Genomic DNA, 18,547 nt, shown 5'->3' on the forward strand with positions numbered 1-18,547 from the left:
TCATCAGACACAGCCTTCGGCGGGAGATCCCCAGTGAATCTCTCTACCCACTCCTCCGCCAGACACTCCCGTGGGGCATAGAGGTCAGCATAGTACTCTGCGAAACTATCAGCTATTGTCTGAGGGCCTACCAGTGGTGAACCGTTCCCGTCTAGTATTCCCGGAAGGGCCTGGGGGCGAAGGGTCCCCTGACAGAGCCTGTGCAGCATTTTGCTAGATTTATCTCCCCATTGACAGACTCTGCTACGCGTTGCCAACCACGCCTGTCTCGCCTCATCGACGAGAGGCATACGACTGCTGAGCCTGCAGCAGGCGTCGCACCCCCACGCCCCCACTGTCCTCCCTGCTTTGACGCTCCAGTCTCTCCACCTCCGCTTCTGCCCCAACCAAAGCCTCCCTGCGCCGTTTACGCGCAGCCGCGCACTAGGGCGATATCTGCCCCTCGAAGGGTAGGCTTCATCGCCTCCCATAAGGTCGCCGCGTCCGAGACCGAGCCCAAGTTGGCGGTCAAATAATCCGCGATCGCCTCCCTCATATGCGTGTCATATTCCGCATTTTGTAGATGCCACACCGAAAGGCGCCATCGGAACTGAGGCCGCGCCCCGCCCAGTTGCAAGTCGATGTACACTGAGGAATGGTCCGACAACCCTCTAGGGTGAATACCAGCTGGCACCACCCTCGAGACCACCCCCCTAGGAACAAACACATAGTCAATCCTTGAGAAGGACGCATGCACTGCCGACAAAAATGTACACTCCCTCCTGGTGCCATGGTGAAGTCGCCAAGTGTCCACCCAATCCAGAATAGACACCAGTGCATGTAACTTTGAGGGTTGGGAGCCCCCTGGACCCCTCCCATTCTGGACCTATCCCTACTGGGGTCTATAACATCGTTCCAATCACCTCCCACTACAGAAACTATGTCCGGCATATCAGACCACAGCGCCAACAACCGCTCCACCAGTGACCATTGCAAAGTAGGGGAGGCATACACACATCCCAGCAGCACCGGCTACATTCCAATCATACCGCGGACAAAAACATAGCGCCCCTGTCCATCCAGCCACTGCTGAGCATGCACATAAGGAACTCTACGATGGATAAGGATAGCCACGCCCCTGGACCCCTGTGTGAAGCAGCATGGAACACTTGTTGATAACCATAGCGCTGCAGACAGAGCACCTTGGAGCCCATCAGATGGGTTTCCTGCAAAAGGAGAACATCCGCCCCCCACCCGCTTGGCCTGTCGCAGGACCGCCCCCGCTTGATTTTATCTAGTAGCCCACGAACATTCCAGCTAACTACCCGAAGGGCGCCCAGGGAGCCCTGGACCGTTGTCAACCCACTAGCCATCTAGGTGCGTCTTGTGTGTGGGCCCCAATTAATAATTGTAGCAAAGTGTATATACTATATGTGGTGCTCGGTGTGGAAGCGCAATCCAACCCTCAAACCAAACTACCCTAACCCCCAACAAGCCCCATACCTCATGAAACATTGAAGTACCTGTCGCGGTCGGATTGAAACCAGGCCGCCAACTGGGGGACCCGGGCCTCTCCCACCAATGGATCCCTAACTTACCACCCATAACAGTTCCTCTCGCTACCTATAGGCGTGAGAGCTGCAGGGTCCGAGCCCACACAGGGCTCCCTCGTTATTACAGCCAACATTATTGCACATGGTCCAATTACGAGGGTTCTCCAGTACCAGCCTGTCATTTTGTCATGAAATCCACGCGTTCCTTGCATCTCTACGCAGGTTATTCCGTTAACAGATGGCAAAGAAGAGACCTGAACTTGGAGAACATTATTTCTGAGAGAATACTGGCCCACACTTGCATATCTGCATGGTCCCAATATACCCAGGACTATTGAGTTAATAATTTATTTTAATCCTGCTTGGGCTTCTGTAAGTAGTCCTTTCAGGAAATAATAAAGCATAGTCTTCAATCATTGTAAAATTAAGCTCAAGGTTTATTTCCATAAAAGAAACCCACGACAGATCCAGTAGCAGTCAGGCACAGAATGAATAATGCACTACACACATTCTAGATAACAGAATCCTATGAACATCACATTCTTATAACTACTTTTAAAGGTACACACTGTTAAACTATTAAATACCACGCTCTACAGCTTCTCAAACACTGGACCCCTAAGATCACTTTGGGAGACTCCCGACCACTGTATATCCAAACGAGGCCACGTGTTAAGGGTGTATTGTCTCTGAGAAGAAAAATTGTATATGCAATTTGAAATACATACACTTTACTGTGATTTATTGTCAAGATGCAATGCCGCAAACATGAGGAACGTCTTATGTTTCAAGACTTATTATGAGCCTGTCAACGAAGAGTCCACTTGCCGGGACAAATCTCAGGAAATGTCTGACAACTACCTAGAAACTCAAGACGACGTGGGTGGAACCAACGTGGTCAGCCACTCAAATCCAAGAAGAAAATCAAGGGCAACTGTAAATGAAAATAAAGTGTCACCTACCACTTTCGTTTCCCTTTGAGACTCCCGCAATACCTGCATCAGGTGGCAGGATTAATCAGTCACAATAGCAGATAATACCGGACCTCAAACCCGTCTTTGAATGAACTATCAAGCTACCCAACTTTCCTCCCATTAAACGACTGTTTCTACTTCCATCCACTCAGAAAATGGTGAACTAAGGGTTGCGTCGGTCAGCCCGCTAACTTCAACAAGAACTACAAGATTAGCTCCAAACGGCTGTTATTGCATTTGAGTTGGACCATATCACGAGTGTGAGCATGCCTCGCTTCAGACGACCCACCTGGTCAAAAATCACATGGGATGACGTGCGACACGCGCCATCGATGAAAGTAAGCACACGGAAGACAATGCGACACTACGAGTGCTTTATTGTCGGTCGTCTGCACTACTCAACACTGGTGCAATATTTCCAACGGGAAAGAACTATAATCGCTCAGCAGCACGCAGATAAGATACTCCATGGTAATAGGTACCTGTATTCTAAAGCAGTGCTGAACAAGTATGTATTGTTTTAACTGGTCGATAACTTAGATTAAGAAGCTCTAACCCATCGATTAAATAGCGTTACACCTCTACTTGTTAAGGTGACCACCAGTCCGCTACTTACACGGACCGTGCGTGAATTCAGTCTAACATCCGTCGTCCGTTGTTTATGTTTAACGGAAGTCACTTGTCAATAACTTTAGAACTTCCGGGTCGCGCAGTCCCACAGCTCCCGTCCCATTGAGTCTGCTAAAGTGTAAGGATAACTTTACCCAATCATAGTGCGCCGGATAGTATTCAGAGTACTGATTTGTCGTGAAGCCTGCACGTATCCCGCTCCTATCCGCCCCGACGGTCGACGGCTACCGCCCACTTCGGAACGGTGTGTACATGGTAGTCTGGGACTGACTAAGCTGTGTGTCTGCGAATGTGTACGCGGTTCTGACTGGGAATGTTGCGGCCACCTGCCGTTTCTAATGGGACGGAGGACATGAGAAGTGGGGCAACCAGAAGTCCCAGATCCGCCTGAGCAGTTCATTTTTCAATTAAGAACTGCCCCCGCTTCGTGACACATCCTAATACATTGAGGAGGGTCGGGTTGTGCTCGCTCACGTTTTGAGGCTGTCTCATTAAACCGGTGACGCCCATTCAATGGTTAAAACTATTGCCTTCTGCGGTCCATCGCATTCTCCATGCAGCAGAACACGTTTTGATGGAGGAGTGAATAGGCTTCGGATGATTCCAATGGGAGGGAGCATTCTTAGTGCCCGCCCCAAACTTGACGTTCATGTCACCAGGCTAGCCATTCGATGTTGACCAGTCGATGCTCACCAAGTTGCCAAGCAACGGCGCGCGTCCCTGGTAACAGTGAATTTGGGGAGATGGTACACTTGCAGGCACACAAGCGACAAGTGTTCATCTGGCAGTAGGACGCGTACTTAATCACCACGTGCAATTTACAGCTGACGAATCCGGTGTTCGGAACATCAGCCTAAGCATGAAGCGCAAATGTATCTGCGAGATCTGCACTTGCGGGTAAGAGCTGTTCAGGAACGACGGCAAGCACCAGGACAGATGTACTCGAATTTATCTCCGACTTACTCTCTATTTCCTACTTTTCAGCCTTCCTTATTTGCCTCTCTAATGGAATCTCGAAATGATTGTTTGTGAACGGTTCTCCTGTAAAGCGCTCTAGTCTACCCGGACCAAGACCCCGCTATATAAAATCTAAAAAAATAAATAGCACAAATATGTAAATGCTGTCACACTTCTAGGGTCTCTGCTCTGGTCACATATCATGAGTGATAGCTTCATCCAATAATGCTTTATATGGATTACTTTTGATTTCCTACTTTTCAGTCCTCGTAAATTGCCTCTCTAATGCGATCTCGATGTGATTGTTTGGTAACGGTTGGTTCGCCTGTAAAGGACTCTGATGCCCAGGCCCCAGATCAAGTCCGCGCTACATAAAACATATACAAATGAAAGTGATACCTGGTTCAGTTCGGGTCTAGTTCGCGCTATATAAAACTCTACCAAAAAAAAAAAAAAAGTAGCAGGACTATATAAATGCTGACCCATTTCCAGGGTCACGTCATGAGTGATACCTTCATCTAATAATACTTTTAGCCAGAGGCAAAATGAAATCATTGTCATTGAATGTGAAGAATTATTTACTGTAAAATATAATCTTCTCCACGTGGTAGGATGTGTTCATTTTACCCAGCCCTTACTTTTTGTTGCCCTCAACACTTTGAGCACGCAAACAGATGAGTAGAGCGAATAATGTATTTAATTATGGTCCCATATGGGAGTCAGTCAGTCAGTCAGAATATCTTTATTCGACTTTTACAAGTCATACAAAGAAACAAAAACATCACATAAAATACATTCCATAATTGAATTTAAAAGCAGCAGACAGGCTACACATTAAAAAAAGCTATCTACATATATAAAATATTTACATTTCATGTCAAAAAGGAAACATTTAAAACGGATACATTTAAGGCGAGATTAGGCCGGCAGCTTTCGCCCTTGCTGCGGCCACCAAAAAATTAGCAGTGCAGAAAGAGATACGAGGGTCTGACAAAAGTTGTAAAAAGAGCAGTGCCAGGCGCACTTGTATAAAGCCCGCTTCTTTTAGGATCGGCAATAGATATTTTTTCCTCTGCTCGTGATAAAAACTACAAAACATAACAAAATGCATTGTGTCCTGCACTGAAAAATGATCGCAGCGACAGGGTGGAGCTAATTCTGGTTTCTGCCAGCTCGTAAAAGAGCCTAGACAAAGATGTAACAGATTAAATCTAAGCTTGGTTAATAAAAACCTATGGTAAGGGAAAGTAACAAAACTAAGGTAAGGTGCGGGCGAGGATGTGCTGACCAGGAGGCTGTGAGCCCTTACTGCTGGTTTCAGCAATTCGTGAGCCTCGCGGCGTTCTTCCTTCCTTGCCTTAAAAGACTTTTTTATGAAGTCTATGTCCTGGGCCTTGATTTTCTCTGGTGATGAAAAAAGTTCAGGGCGACCCAGATCTAGAAAGGATTTGGCTATGTACGCCAGCCAAGGAATACTACTATGTTTATCTAGCGCTAGGACATCATGTAGGATTTTGTGGTTTAAAGGGAGGTCTTCGTTAAGCCACATTTTCAACCACAGTGTCAGAGGGGCTAGGCTAAGTATGTCTGACAGATAGGGTAGGCCCACCTCTTTGTGGATAGAATAGGTTGGGGTTGACTGCGGAACAGAGAGCAGAGATCTGATAAATCTATTTTCTGCCCTCTGGATAGGGTCAAGATTTACATACCCCAACAAAGGAGACCCATATGATGCAATAGCCACGGGCTTGCTCTTGTAGATTTTTAAAAGAGCTTCCATGGGCCTGGCTCCTAGCTTGCCAGCGAAACCCAAGAGCGCTGAGGAGGATCTGATTACAGCCAACCTCTTTGCTCTTATCTGTGGGCCCCACGATCCTTTCTGGTCGAACAGTACCCCCAGGTAAGGGAATGTGGCAACCTTAGAGATAGGAACCCCTCTGCAAAAGAATGTTTTATGTCGTTTTTTAGTGCACTCGCGCCCCAATACCATCGTATGTGACATTGACTTTAAGGTCCAAGTTCTCCATATAGGAACCAAAGGCATTCAAAAGAAGCTGAAGGCCAACGCCAGTTCGAGCGATTAACACGGCGTCGTCCGCATACAGGAGTGCTGGAATTACGGTGCCTCCTGCACGCGGAACGTCTGCTTCCAAACACCGCAGATGTTCTCCCAAGCCATTAATGTAGATGGTAAAAAGCAAGGGGGCTAAGATACAGCCTTGCCGTACCCCCTTTAAAGATTTAAACAATGGGGTGCATCTGCCATGGTTTGACACTCTGACAGCTGCAAAAAGCTCCTGGTGCATGGACGCCATAAACACAACCAGAGCTTCATCAATACCCATCTCCAACAGAATCAACCATAGTTTTGACCTATTGACCAGGTCAAAGGCCGAGGAGAGGTCCATGAAAGCAAGAAACACAGAACCCTCCTTAGCCACTGTGTATTTAGAGATGAGTAAATGCAGATTAATACATTGTTCGATGGTCCCTTTTCTCTCTCTGAAACCATATTGTAATTCAAACAGCCCACCACAGCCCTCAACATTTTCCCTCAATCTGGATAAAAGTACTCTGCCCAAAATTTTAATACTTGAATCCAGTAGGGATATGGGCCTATAACACGCGGGATCATCCCGCTGGCCTTTGTTTTTAAAAATGGGTACAATGGTAGATATGGCCCACGAGGCGGGGGCTTGATTGCCACTCACTGCGTTAAACACATTTGTCAAAACCTCCGCCCACAGGTTTGGAGAGTACATAAAAAAGTCAGCAGGGACTCCGTCAGGGCCAGGTGCCTTATGTTTTGTGGTTGACAGGAGAGCTTTTTTAACTTCTTCGGGGTTAAAGATGATGGATTGTGCCTCCAAGCTGGGCAATGGGACCGCTTTATTTCCTTCTTCCGCGCCCCCATAGACGTTTTTAAAATGAGACAACCATTTTTCATCAGTAATTACGCAGTCCATGGACGAATTTGTGTCATCAGAGAAAAAAGGTTGTTTGATGATTTCCCAAAATCTCCTACTGTCCTTCAGCACTGCCGCTGAAAGGAGATTGTCCCAGGCCTCGCGTTTAATAGTGTCCTTCCGATTCTTTATGGCTGCCTTATATATTTTCCTTAATCTGGAAATGTCATCTTTAACCCTAGGCACATTTTTTAAGGCTGCCAACAACTCTCTGTGGGCTTTCGAACATGCGGAATCAAACCAGCGCTTAGTTCCTGCAGTTCCCTTTATGGGTTTTGCCAAAAGATCCTTTGACACCTGGGCACATATTGCCTCGTATGCTGCTACTATTTCTTTCCCTTGAACGCCTGGTTTTTTGCAAAGCTCGACCTTATCTTTGATTTTTGGGAAGTTTAGCGCATAAAAGTTTTCCGGGATCACTTTGGCCCATTTCACTCGTCTGTCATTATCGGTGGCCCTCAAAGGTTGTGCGGGTTTTGCTGTAGTTGGAGATACCCCCATCAGAGCTCCCCAGGCCACTTCAAGTAGTACGGGGTTATGATCGCTATGGTGACTTAATACTGTACGATATTCCTTGGTCCGTCCTAAGATGCCTTGTGAAACAAAGATGTAGTCGATCACTGTTCCATGCTGAGTACCAAAAAAGGTTGGCATTCTTGGACCCCAATCGGGTTCGTACAGATCATAATTAGCGAGTAGTTCTTCAAGCTCCTGCCCCTCTGCAGAGTGTTCAAAGTGAGGGACCTTTAGATCTACATCATCACCCTCATTAGCACCACTTCCCTTACATGCTAGGTTACATAAATGAATATTAAAATCGCCTAATAAGATTAATTCAAAAGCAATCTGGATATTCTGAAATACTGAATATAAAAAGCTATCTAGGTTAGCGATATTGCGCCCTCTATAGTCGCTATTCCCAGAATTATAAAAATTAACATATAGGGTCCTGCTAGTATTATTAATCACCCTTTCGACCATTAAGATGTTATCAGAGTCAGTGCTGATCTGCCTATAACTGCCTTTTAAGTCTAAAGAGAATAAGATAACCAAGCCGCCTTTGGCTCTACCCGCTCTGCTGGCTACAGCAGGTTTGGTGAAACTGGTGAACCCATCCCACCAAAGATTGGCGGATGTGTCCCAAGTTTCTTGCAGGGCAATAATGTGATAGTTTGAGATGAAACTCAGCCAAGCGTTATCCTGACGTTTCATGTTTAAGCCTGCTATATTCCAGCTTATGATTTTACAGGAGTCGGTAGATTGCCTAGGTTCTCTTGGCCCCTCCCAATCCCCTTCTACTATATGTTGCGTTGGTGATCCCTCGTTGGATTCCCCTTTAAGGGGGCTCTGTGTGTTTACACTATTTTGGGTTGGAGCAGCATGAAACACCATCCGATATGAAATCGGGGGCTGCGCAGAATTTGCCGGCTCTTGAGGCCCCAGAGCATCCTTATGACTAGTGTTGCAGTGGTATTCGATGGTATTATATCCACCACATTTTATTATCGGCGTGTTCAGTGCCTCAATTGCTAGATCGCCTCCCTCGTTAAGTCAATCGCAGGTGTTTAGGTCGGATAGAGGGCCATACCTATTTCTTGTGCCAAAACCCCACCCAAGAGGGGTAGCTAGCTGGCCCTGGCCAAAAGCTGGCATATTCCATATGGGTTGTGGTGTGTTTGGGCGTAACCTAAGCTGGTCGTTTCTCATCGGATGGTTGAACCTATCACCCTGGCCACGATAATCACAACCCAGGTGATTAATGCCCCAGCCAGCCATGCTAGGTTCATGTAGCATAGTAGACCCGGTGTATAGCTCGTTCGAGTGATTAAGTCTGCCTGGATCTGGGTTAGTTGTGAATTGGAGATGGCCATTAAAATGCCGAGGTCTAATATCCCCTCCCCAGCTAATGATATTGGTAGGTCTCTTGAGATTGGCGATGTTACGGGTAGTTACCAACTGAGATTTACTATAGAAAAATTTAAGTGTAAGCGGGACTATGGAGCCACTGCGGCGCTGAGGTGGAAAGATATTGGTCAGGATATCTGGCAGAACCTCCGCATTGGCAACATTTAAAATCACACAATCCCCCTTAAATTTTTTAGGGTTACTCCCGATCCACGGTACCCTCCTGGTCATGATGGCCAGTTTATCAAACCCTTGGTATGCCATGTGCATATTATTAGTAAGCCAATGAAGTGCTTTATCTTTCAGACCCTGATTAGACTCTTTTTTGTCTTGTGCTAAAACAGGAACGTTAGCCAGTACGAGAACTACTGGTGAAGCTTCCAAGATGAATTGGGCTGAGACATCCTCTGGTTGCAGGGCAACGTTGGCAGCAGTTATGCTAATGGGAGGGTCTACAGTTTCTGCTTCTTGTCTAAATGCGGATGAAGATGGTGGAGATGGAGAAGATAGAAAAGGTAGCGGCTGCTCTTGTAGAATAAGAGGTGGGTTGCTTTCGTTTGGGATGGCCGCAACATCCATAACCGCCATGTTTGTAACAAGAGAAGATAGGTTCTCCACTTCATCTGCCAACTTGCTGTGTACACCTCCCAGTTTTTTGACCTCAGATGTAAGTTTGTCCAGCTTCCCAATCAGGGGTTTAATAATAGTCCTGATTTTTATATCTATCATATCTTGGATCCTGTTAAATAGGTCGTCATCAACTCTGCGTCTTGACTCTGCATCAATGTCAAGGTCGCCATTTTTCACTTCGCAGCGTGGCGGGGGGTGGCGGGCTTTTTCCTGCTTTGTTGTTGTTTCCCTCCTTGTTTTGCTGTGTATTTTCTGCAGGCTCTAACCGCCCGTGCAGCGGGCGGCGAGGGTGAAAGAACTTCGTCCACTATGGCTGCCTGATTGTTAGAGTCGGTAGCGATATTATCTGAGAGATCTATTAAGTTTATTAGTGGATCAGAGTCGTCAGCCTCGTTGCCATTAGCTTGAGAAATAGGGTCAGCAAAATTTGTGGAGGGGTTATCAGGCAAAATATCCGGTGTAGCTGGACTTATAGTGCTTGTGGAGGGGCTCTCTGTAGGCAAGATAGGCGACTGGCTCAAGCCTAAGGATTGCCTTCTCTCTGTATTGATTTTGCTGACTACTTGAACCAAGTAGGAGTCTAGGGTGTTAAGTGGCTCAGTGGGGACAGAAGCCAGTTTCTTCCCCATGTTTACTGCAGTCTGTTGTTGGTTATCCAGGGCAAAACTAACTGGCAGGAATTAAGTCAGGAAACTTCCAATAATAAAATTGGTAATAATAATAGTCAAACTGTGCACAGTACCTTGTCGGCGCCGGGGAGTAGATGTCAGGAGGGTGGCCTAGCCTGGCCTTTTAGTGCCTTGGAGGGCCGTAGAGGGCCCGCCCTTTGCCCGGGCTTCGCCCCGGGCGTCCCGCTCGCGTCCCGCGACGCGGGTCTCCTCCTCCCTTTATGCGGCTATCTGCGCTCTGCCGGCGCGTTCCTCGTCACTTTCACGCGCCGCCGCGATGCCTGCCGGGAGTTGTGGTCCTCCCGGAGCGGCGACGCGGTTTCCAATGGCCTGTGATGACTCTCGGCGGTGGCGGCTTAGGCGTCGGCTCTGGCAAAGTCTATTCGTGGCCTGGAATGACTCTCGGCGGTGGCGGCAGGTAAGTGCGTGTCCCCCCGCTCTGCCGGTCTCCTCCCTTTATGCGGCTATCTGCGCTCTGCCGGCGCGTTCCTCGTCACTTTCACGCGCCGCCGCGATGCCTGCCGGGAGTTGTGGTCCTCCCGGAGCGGCGACGCGGTTTCCAATGGCCTGTGATGACACTCGGCGGTGGCGGCTTAGGCGTCGGCTCTGGCAAAGTCTATTCGTGGCCTGGAATGACTCTCGGCGGTGGCGGCAGGTAAGTGCGTGTCCCCCCCGCTCTGCCGGTCTCCTCCTCCCTTTATGCGGCTATCTGCGCTCTGCCGGCGCGTTCCTCGTCACTTTCACGCGCCGCCGCGATGCCTGCCGGGAGTTGTGGTCCTCCCGGAGCGGCGACGCGGTTTCCAATGGCCTGTGATGACTCTCGGCGGTGGCGGCTTAGGCGTCGGCTCTGGCAAAGTCTATTCGTGGCCTGGAATGACTCTCGGCGGTGGCGGCAGGTAAGTGCGTGTCCCCCCGCTCTGCCGGTCTCCTCCTCCCTTTATGCGGCTATCTGCGCTCTGCCGGTGCGTTCCTCGTCACTTTCACGCGCCGCCGCGATGCCTGCCGGGAGTTGTGGTCCTCCCGGAGCGGCGACGCGGTTTCCAATGGCCTGTGATGACTCTCGGCGGTGGCGGCTTAGGCGTCGGCTCTGGCAAAGTCTATTCGTGGCCTGGAATGACTCTCGGCGGTGGCGGCAGGTAAGTGCGTGTCCCCCCGCTCTGCCGGTCTCCTCCTCCCTTTATGCGGCTATCTGCGCTCTGCCGGCGCGTTCCTCGTCACTTTCACGCGCCGCCGCGATGCCTGCCGGGAGTTGTGGTCCTCCCGGAGCGGCGACGCGGTTTCCAATGGCCTGTGATGACTCTCGGCGGTGGCGGCTTAGGCGTCGGCTCTGGCAAAGTCTATTCGTGGCCTGGAATGACTCTCGGCGGTGGCGGCAGGTAAGTGCGTATGGGAGTCTGAATAATATGAATCACTTGCATTTGTGTTTTTTTTTTTCTCCAATTCGGTCATGTTCGGGTGTCAGTACGTCACAGCAGTAATCTGCTTCTCGTTATTTACTGTTAGTAAAGCAAGACATACCAACCAGCCCCTCCACATCCCAACAAACCGCAATTAGAATATTGCCTTTCTATTAATATCATCGTCATTCTGATTACAGCATCCAACAATAAATATGTGAGATGACTGCTATTGAAAGGTGATAAACTGTAGGAGGTGTTTCGTTTTCAATTCTATAGCCCCACTTGACCGTGATTGAGCTGTTTAGAAAACACGTACATAAACTTAATACGTTGGGTTCAGACAGTCAATGGAAAACTTCTGCTGTTTGGAGCTGTGCGTTTTCCGATCTACAGTAATTTTGCTGGGTATTTTCACTTTACAGGAAATATCGGAAACTGCATTCTGTGAAACAAATGTTTAAAGAAATAAAAATAATTAACATGCTTTCGAAACAGGTTGCAGAAATGTTTCTAGTGAATACATGGACAATTTATCTGAAAGTAGCAAATAATTACCAGAATGTCTTCAATTTGGAGACCTTTCCCTGAAACAAAAGCACTATTCTCGGTTCAGCACATTGTCAAACGAACTCACGGAGTCCAACATATGGATAATGACACGCGGGCCATCTAAACTAACATTAGAAGCGCTTATTACAGGGGCTTAATCATTGATGCTGATGAGCTCTCGCGTTATGGGTCACTGGGAGATTAATGTGTTTCTGCTCAGATGTATCAAAATCTGCTTAATCACAGTCTTCCAGCGTTAAACTGACACAGTAACATTTTCTGGAGGCATACATGATATGAAAAGAAACAATCTCATGTCAAAGTGACTACAAACCAGTAACGTTAACGGAAACTGTTGCTATTTAAAGCTAGTGTGATTATGGTATGCACACACCTTAGTATTGAAAGTAAATTCAATTTGAAATTAAAGTGAACTATATTTACTTTCCAAATTGTTACATAATTTTAACTAACCCACATACTTGGTTATATAAGGTGATGTTATGTTGTGTTTAATTGTAGAGCCCACAATCACTCGGCAGGATATCATGGCACTTAGCAGGTGGGTCTAGCGTTGCCTAAGACGAGCAGAGGAGCTATTCGAAAAGCCAGGTCGTCAGCTTCTTGCTGAACTTAAGAAGTGAAGAGGAGGCTCTGATGTGCAGTGGGAGGTTATTCCATGCTTTCGGAGTGAAGTAGAAGACCTGATCTCCGGATCTGGATATGAGTATTTGTGGGATGTGTGCAAGTAGAAGTTCAGTAGAGTGGAGGTGTTTAGGAGGTGTGTGAAAAGATGCAACTGTTAAGGTGGTCCATATCTATGTTGTGTAGTGCTTTGAAGGTGTGACTGCGGGCTTTGAACTTGTCACACTTGTTTAACAGGTATCAGCAAATCTTCTTGAGGTGCAATGTGGTGTGAGTGGTGCGTGGGAGGTTTAGGGAGATTCTGTCTGTCAAGCTCTGAATGGTGTGCAGTCTTCTAGTGAGTTGCTTGCTGATTCCGGCATAGAGCTGGTTCCCCTAGTCCAGCTTGCTGACGATAAGGGTGTGAGTGACATTTTTGCAGGTGTTGATTGGCAACCAAGGAGGATTTTCTTTAGCATCTTTAGGATTCTTTGCATGGGAGTAGGTGTGAGTCGGTACCAGTTCGGCCAGCCACCAAGTGGAGTCCCATGACGAGGTGTTCTTGTCAAAGATTTTATTTATTTAATTATTTATTTATGAAACTTATAAAGCGCAACAAATGCCCTTGGGCTTCTCGGTGCTGCGGACGAAGCAGAAACAGAGGGAGAAGCAGTAACAGAGGAAGAATTATTGGTCAAACAGCCACGTCTTTATCATCCTACGGAAGTGTAACAATGACTGACAGGTTCTAATCTTCAGCGGGAGAGCATTCCAAAGTCTTGCCGCTGTTACAACAAAGGGCCTGTCTCCCCAAGACGCCTTTTTGTGCGTGGAACATTTAGCTGACATGCGGTAGATGAGCGGAGCAGTCTGTTTGGAAGGTATGTAGACAACTGATTTATTAGGAACTGGAGGCCTATATTACGAGAGGCTTTAAAAAGCAATGCATAAAGCCTTGAATTTTATACGATTCCTTACTGCTAACCAGTGGTAGCTTTTGATCACGTGGGAGATAGGTTTAAATTTAGGGGTCCCTGACAACATTCTGGCGGCTGCATTTTGAACGGTTTGCAGTTTGTGGATAACCCTGCTTTGTGCGTTAGCAAACAGCCCTTTGCAGTAATCCAGGGATGACATCACCAGTTTGCTGACCAGATTTTTTCCTGCAGTCTCGGGGAGATATGGAAACATTTTCTTAATCAATCGAAGCTTGTGGAATGCTGCCGAGACCACTAGGTTGGCGTGAGATACAAAATGTAATCTATCATCAAACATGATTCCTAGGTTCCTAGCTTTAGGTACTGGGATGGGCGGGGTACCTAATGAAGGTGGCCACCAGGGACTGGACCATGAAGGGGATAGCTTGACAAAGATGATGACCTCCGTTTTCTCGGAGTTCAATTTTAGGCAGTTGCTAGCCATCCAATTGCTGATGGCCAGCATGCCCTCTTGAAAGCTGGTTGCTACCTTCTCTCCATTATTGTTAACTGCGAGCACCAACTGGGTATCATCCGCATAGGATGTAAGGCCCATCCCATGAGCCTTTATGACTCTAGCTAGGTCCGACACATAGATGTTAAAAAGTGTCGGACTTAGGGATGAGCCTTGGGGAACTCCACATGGTAACGTCAGTTGGGCAGATTGAAAGGAGCCCAGGGTCACAGCCTGGGTCCTGTCAGAAAGAAAGGAAGAGAGAGGTTCTTTTTCCCTGTCTTGGATACCCATTGCAGAGACACGGTCGATCAAGGTGGTATGATCGACCGTGTCAAATGCAGCTGACAGATCTAACAGTACGAGTATAGCTGTGCCTCCCTGGTCCATAATAGTTCTTATATCTTCGGAGGCTTTAATTAGGGCTGTTTCTGTACCATGTGATTTTCGAAACCCAAATTGAGTGTCGTCCAACAAATGGTGGTCCTCAATGTATTTGGAGAGTTGTTGGTTCATCACCTTTTCAGTCACTTTGGCCAGAAAAGGTAGGCTAGCTATAGGCCTATAGTTCTTGGTGTCCTCCGGATCCAAGTGAGGTTTTTTTAGAAGTGGTTTAAGAATGGTGTTTTTCAATGAATTGGGGTAAATTCCAGATATGAACATGGTGTTACAGATTTATGCCAATACTGGGGCTATTAGGTCCATGACAGGAGCAAGCACTTTGGTTGGACAAGGATCATTGGGTGATCCAGCTTTTATAGTTCTCATTATCTCTGCGATTTGTTCCCCCGTGACTGTGTTAAATTGAACAAAGCAATAATCTAGGGGATTCATAAATGTGGGCTGTATATTAAGATTATTATTTAATGAGAATTCCGAATAAATTATGTTGACTTTCTCGTAGAAATAATCCGCTAGTGAGTTACACAAGGATTGTGATGGAACAGGAACGGCCACAGGTGGGCGACCTGCTAACTTATTAACTACTTGAAAGAGTTGTTTATTTGAAAGATGATGAACTTTGCCTCGTCTGTGTTGAGCTTGAGCCAGTTGGTCTTCGTCAAGTCAACGACTTTGGTCATGCAGGCAATGCACATGTTTTGTGTGTGGGAGTCTTGTCCAAGAGAGAGAGAGTATGATTTGCATGTCATTGGCGTTGGAGAGGATATCAATGTTGTGGGTATAGACTATGCTAGCTTGCGATATATGAGAGTTGGAGAGAGTGTGGCTGAGAGACGAGCCTTGCAGCACTCCACAGATGAGGTGTGAAGAGTAAGGAGCCAAGCTGACTGCCTGCTTGAGTCCTGCCAGTCAGGAAGGAGCAGATCCAGGAGACAGCGGGTCCTTGGATTCCAGTCGAGTGTAAGCCTCGGGTGAGGATGGTGGGAGAGACAATGTTGAATTCTGCAGCAACCTTCAGCAGGATGAGGGCCACCGTGTCTCCTCTGTTCAGGGTCATGCAGATTTTATCTGTGGTGGCAATGAGGGTTGTTTCTGTGCTGTAGTGGGTTCTAAAGCCTGGCTAAGTGTTGTTGAGGTGTTGGTGAAAGCTGAGGTGGTGAGTGAGGCATTGTTTGATGAGTTTCTGTATGACTTTAACCTGGAACAGAAGAAAGGAGATTGATCGGTAGTAGGTGAGTCTGCAGAGAGTTTCTTGAGAAGTAGGAGAACTGTGGTGTGTTTCCTAGTGAAAGGTAGCTATAGAGCTGGAGGCTTTGAGTATAGGTGTGAGAGCTTCACTGATGGGTTGGAGTCCTCTCGGAAAGGCGTGGTGGGGACAGGGTCTGATGGAGCTATGGGCTGGTAAGACTTTCCGATGGCAGTGGTTTCATCTGTGGTGATGGCAGGTCAAGAGGTCAAGGTCCCTTCTCTAGCTGAAACTGGAAGCTGCGATACAATGACAGTGGATCCAGTCGAGGATACAATGTAACTCTCAACTAAGAGGATGGAAGGATGTGGCGTGACAGCCAGAACTTTCACCTTTAGAACTGGGGAACCAGGTTCCATGTCTCTGCTCAACATCCTGTGTGCCCTGGGAAAATCAAATAATCTTCCTGTGTCTACAGAAAAGAATGTGTCCTTGTGTAACATAACTGGTGTTCATGTGAAGCGCTCCAATACATTTGTGTCGAGTTTCTGCTATAAAAACCTGAAAATAAAAGTTGTGGTATATGGAGTTATGTTGCTAGTTCTAGTTATCAAGACAATGAAGAACCTTTCCCTAAGTAGTTATATATGTGGTCTTGAAGGCCACAATTTATACAGGTTATCCTAATGAAGGTATCACATGTGCAAGATGACACATTGTATTTTAGTTGCTTTTAAAATACTTACGGAATGCATTTTCAAACATAACTTTTGTTCTAGTTTAATTTTTTTTATCTGGAGAGTTGTACAAACCTGGTGCAAAACTGTGTACCTTTCCTTTGAGGTTGTGTGCTGATTGGAATGATCAGATTCTCTGTTCTGATGAGATGCATAGTTTGTGATATAATATACATGAACACTAACTGAATGAGGATTTTAAGTTTCATTCTAAACTGTCCTCAATGTATTATCTGTTTAATCGAAGGGACGTTCTGTCACGGTTTAAAAAACAGAAGACCAATCCTACATAATAGCTTCTTATTGCATTTTCTTTAGCCCACATCATTGTACATTAGTTTTGTAAGATTTTAGTCCACAAATTGCACTTTAACATAATAGTTCTTGTTATGTTGTGGCTCATGACTCTTTGATTACCGTGCCATGCATGTGGGTGATCCCTTGCGTCATGACTCTGTGAGTTTGTTTCACAATGTGGTAAACCAAGAAGACACTCTCAAGACTATGAAGTCAACCCATTCCAGGGCACCCATGGATCCCTGACCCCACCACAGAGCCACAGACATCATCGCCCGAGCTTCAACGATCCATCAACTGCTCCTTTGAGTCCGCCTCCTTTCCAGATGACTGGAAACATGCAGAGATCACCGCCCTCCAGATGAAACGCTCGGCAGACCCCACCGACCTCATGAACGTCAGAACGATCTCCCTACTCCCGTACCAGGCATAAGTCAGTGAGAAAGCTGTCAACAGTCAACTCGCCTCCTTCATAGAAGTAAACAACATCCCTGGCTCTTCCTAATCAGGCTTCAGAAAGAACCACATCACCAAAACTGGCCTCCTCGCCGCAACGGATGACATCCGCTCCCTTCTCGACAGAGGAGAGACTGTGGCCCCCCACCCTCCTGGACCTCTCCGCAGCCTTCGACACAGCCTAACACTGCACTCTAGCCCGCAGACTCCACGATGCAGGAATCCGGAACAAAGCCATTTACTGGCACTGCTCTTTCCTTTTCGGCAGAACGAAGCGGGTCAGACTCAATCCCTTCCGCTAGGACCCCACACTGACCACCTGCGGAGTTCCCTAAGGGTCCTCCATCAGCCCCACCCTGTTCAACGTCTACATGGCCCCGCACACATATATCATCAGATCACACGGACTCAACATCGTATCGTACACAGAAGACACCCAACTCATCCTCTCCCTATCCAATGAACCCAACATCTCCAAATAAAACTTTCAAGAAGGAATGGAAGCAGTCGCCAGGTGGATGTAGAACAGCTGCCTACAACTAAACATGGACAACACCGAAGTACTCATCACAGGCCCACACCCCAACGCCTGGAACGCCACCTGGTGGTCCCCCGCACTCGGGAACCCACCCTCCCCCACGGACCATGCATGCAACCTCTGAATGATCCTGGACTCTGAACTTAAAATGGACCGCCTAATCAAAGCTGTTAATTCATCTTGTTTCCACACCCTCTGTCTCCTACGAAAGACCCTCAACTGGATCTCCATCGAACACAGAAAAACCGTCACACATGCCCTGAACAGCAGCAGACTGGACTATGGCAATGTACTTTACCCTGGTATCAACAAGAACCTCACCCGCAAACTCCAGAACGTCCAGAATGCCTCCATCAGACAGGTCCTTAACCTACAGCACCATTGCCACATCACCAAACACATGAAGACACTACACTGGCTCCCTGCCAAGAAGAGAATCATCTTCAAGCTCCTGACCCACGTCCAAAAAGCCCTCCACAACACCAGACCCACCTACATAAACCACCACTTCACATTCCACGCACCCAAAAGATCCCTCCGCTCAGCCCAGCTCTCCCTTGTGACGATGCTGCGCAACAAAATGACCAGAACAGGAGTCAGTTTGTTTTCCTACCTCGCCGCCAAGGCTTGGAACACCCTCCCTCTCCACCTCTGACAGACACCTA

General features: G+C 47.4%; 2 protein-coding genes across 6 annotated transcripts in view; one reads left to right on the plus strand and one right to left on the minus strand.

Moving 5' to 3' along the window:
• EFL1 (elongation factor like GTPase 1) overlaps positions 1–3,735 on the minus strand; it is a 1,213,944-nt gene extending 1,210,209 nt beyond the window's left edge. The window contains exon 1 of one of the 5 annotated variants that reach the window (XM_078684725.1): positions 3,611–3,735. The gene's annotated coding sequence lies outside the window, so the exon portion shown is untranslated. Of the gene's footprint in view, positions 1–2,494 lie in introns of all 5 variants that reach the window. The other 4 variants (XM_078684721.1, XM_078684722.1, XM_078684724.1 and 1 more) reach the window with 4 other exon arrangements.
• The window catches only part of SAXO2 (stabilizer of axonemal microtubules 2), a 175,739-nt gene continuing 160,853 nt past the window's right edge, over positions 3,662–18,547 (plus strand). The window contains exon 1 of the mRNA XM_078684727.1: positions 3,662–4,033. Coding sequence (XP_078540853.1) covers positions 3,996–4,033 — 38 coding nt within the window. The 5' untranslated portion in view covers positions 3,662–3,995. The remainder of the gene's footprint in view (positions 4,034–18,547) is intronic.

Source organism: Lissotriton helveticus, chromosome 3_2 (assembly GCF_964261635.1).
Source record: "Lissotriton helveticus chromosome 3_2, aLisHel1.1, whole genome shotgun sequence".
Lineage (NCBI taxonomy): Eukaryota > Metazoa > Chordata > Amphibia > Caudata > Salamandridae > Lissotriton > Lissotriton helveticus.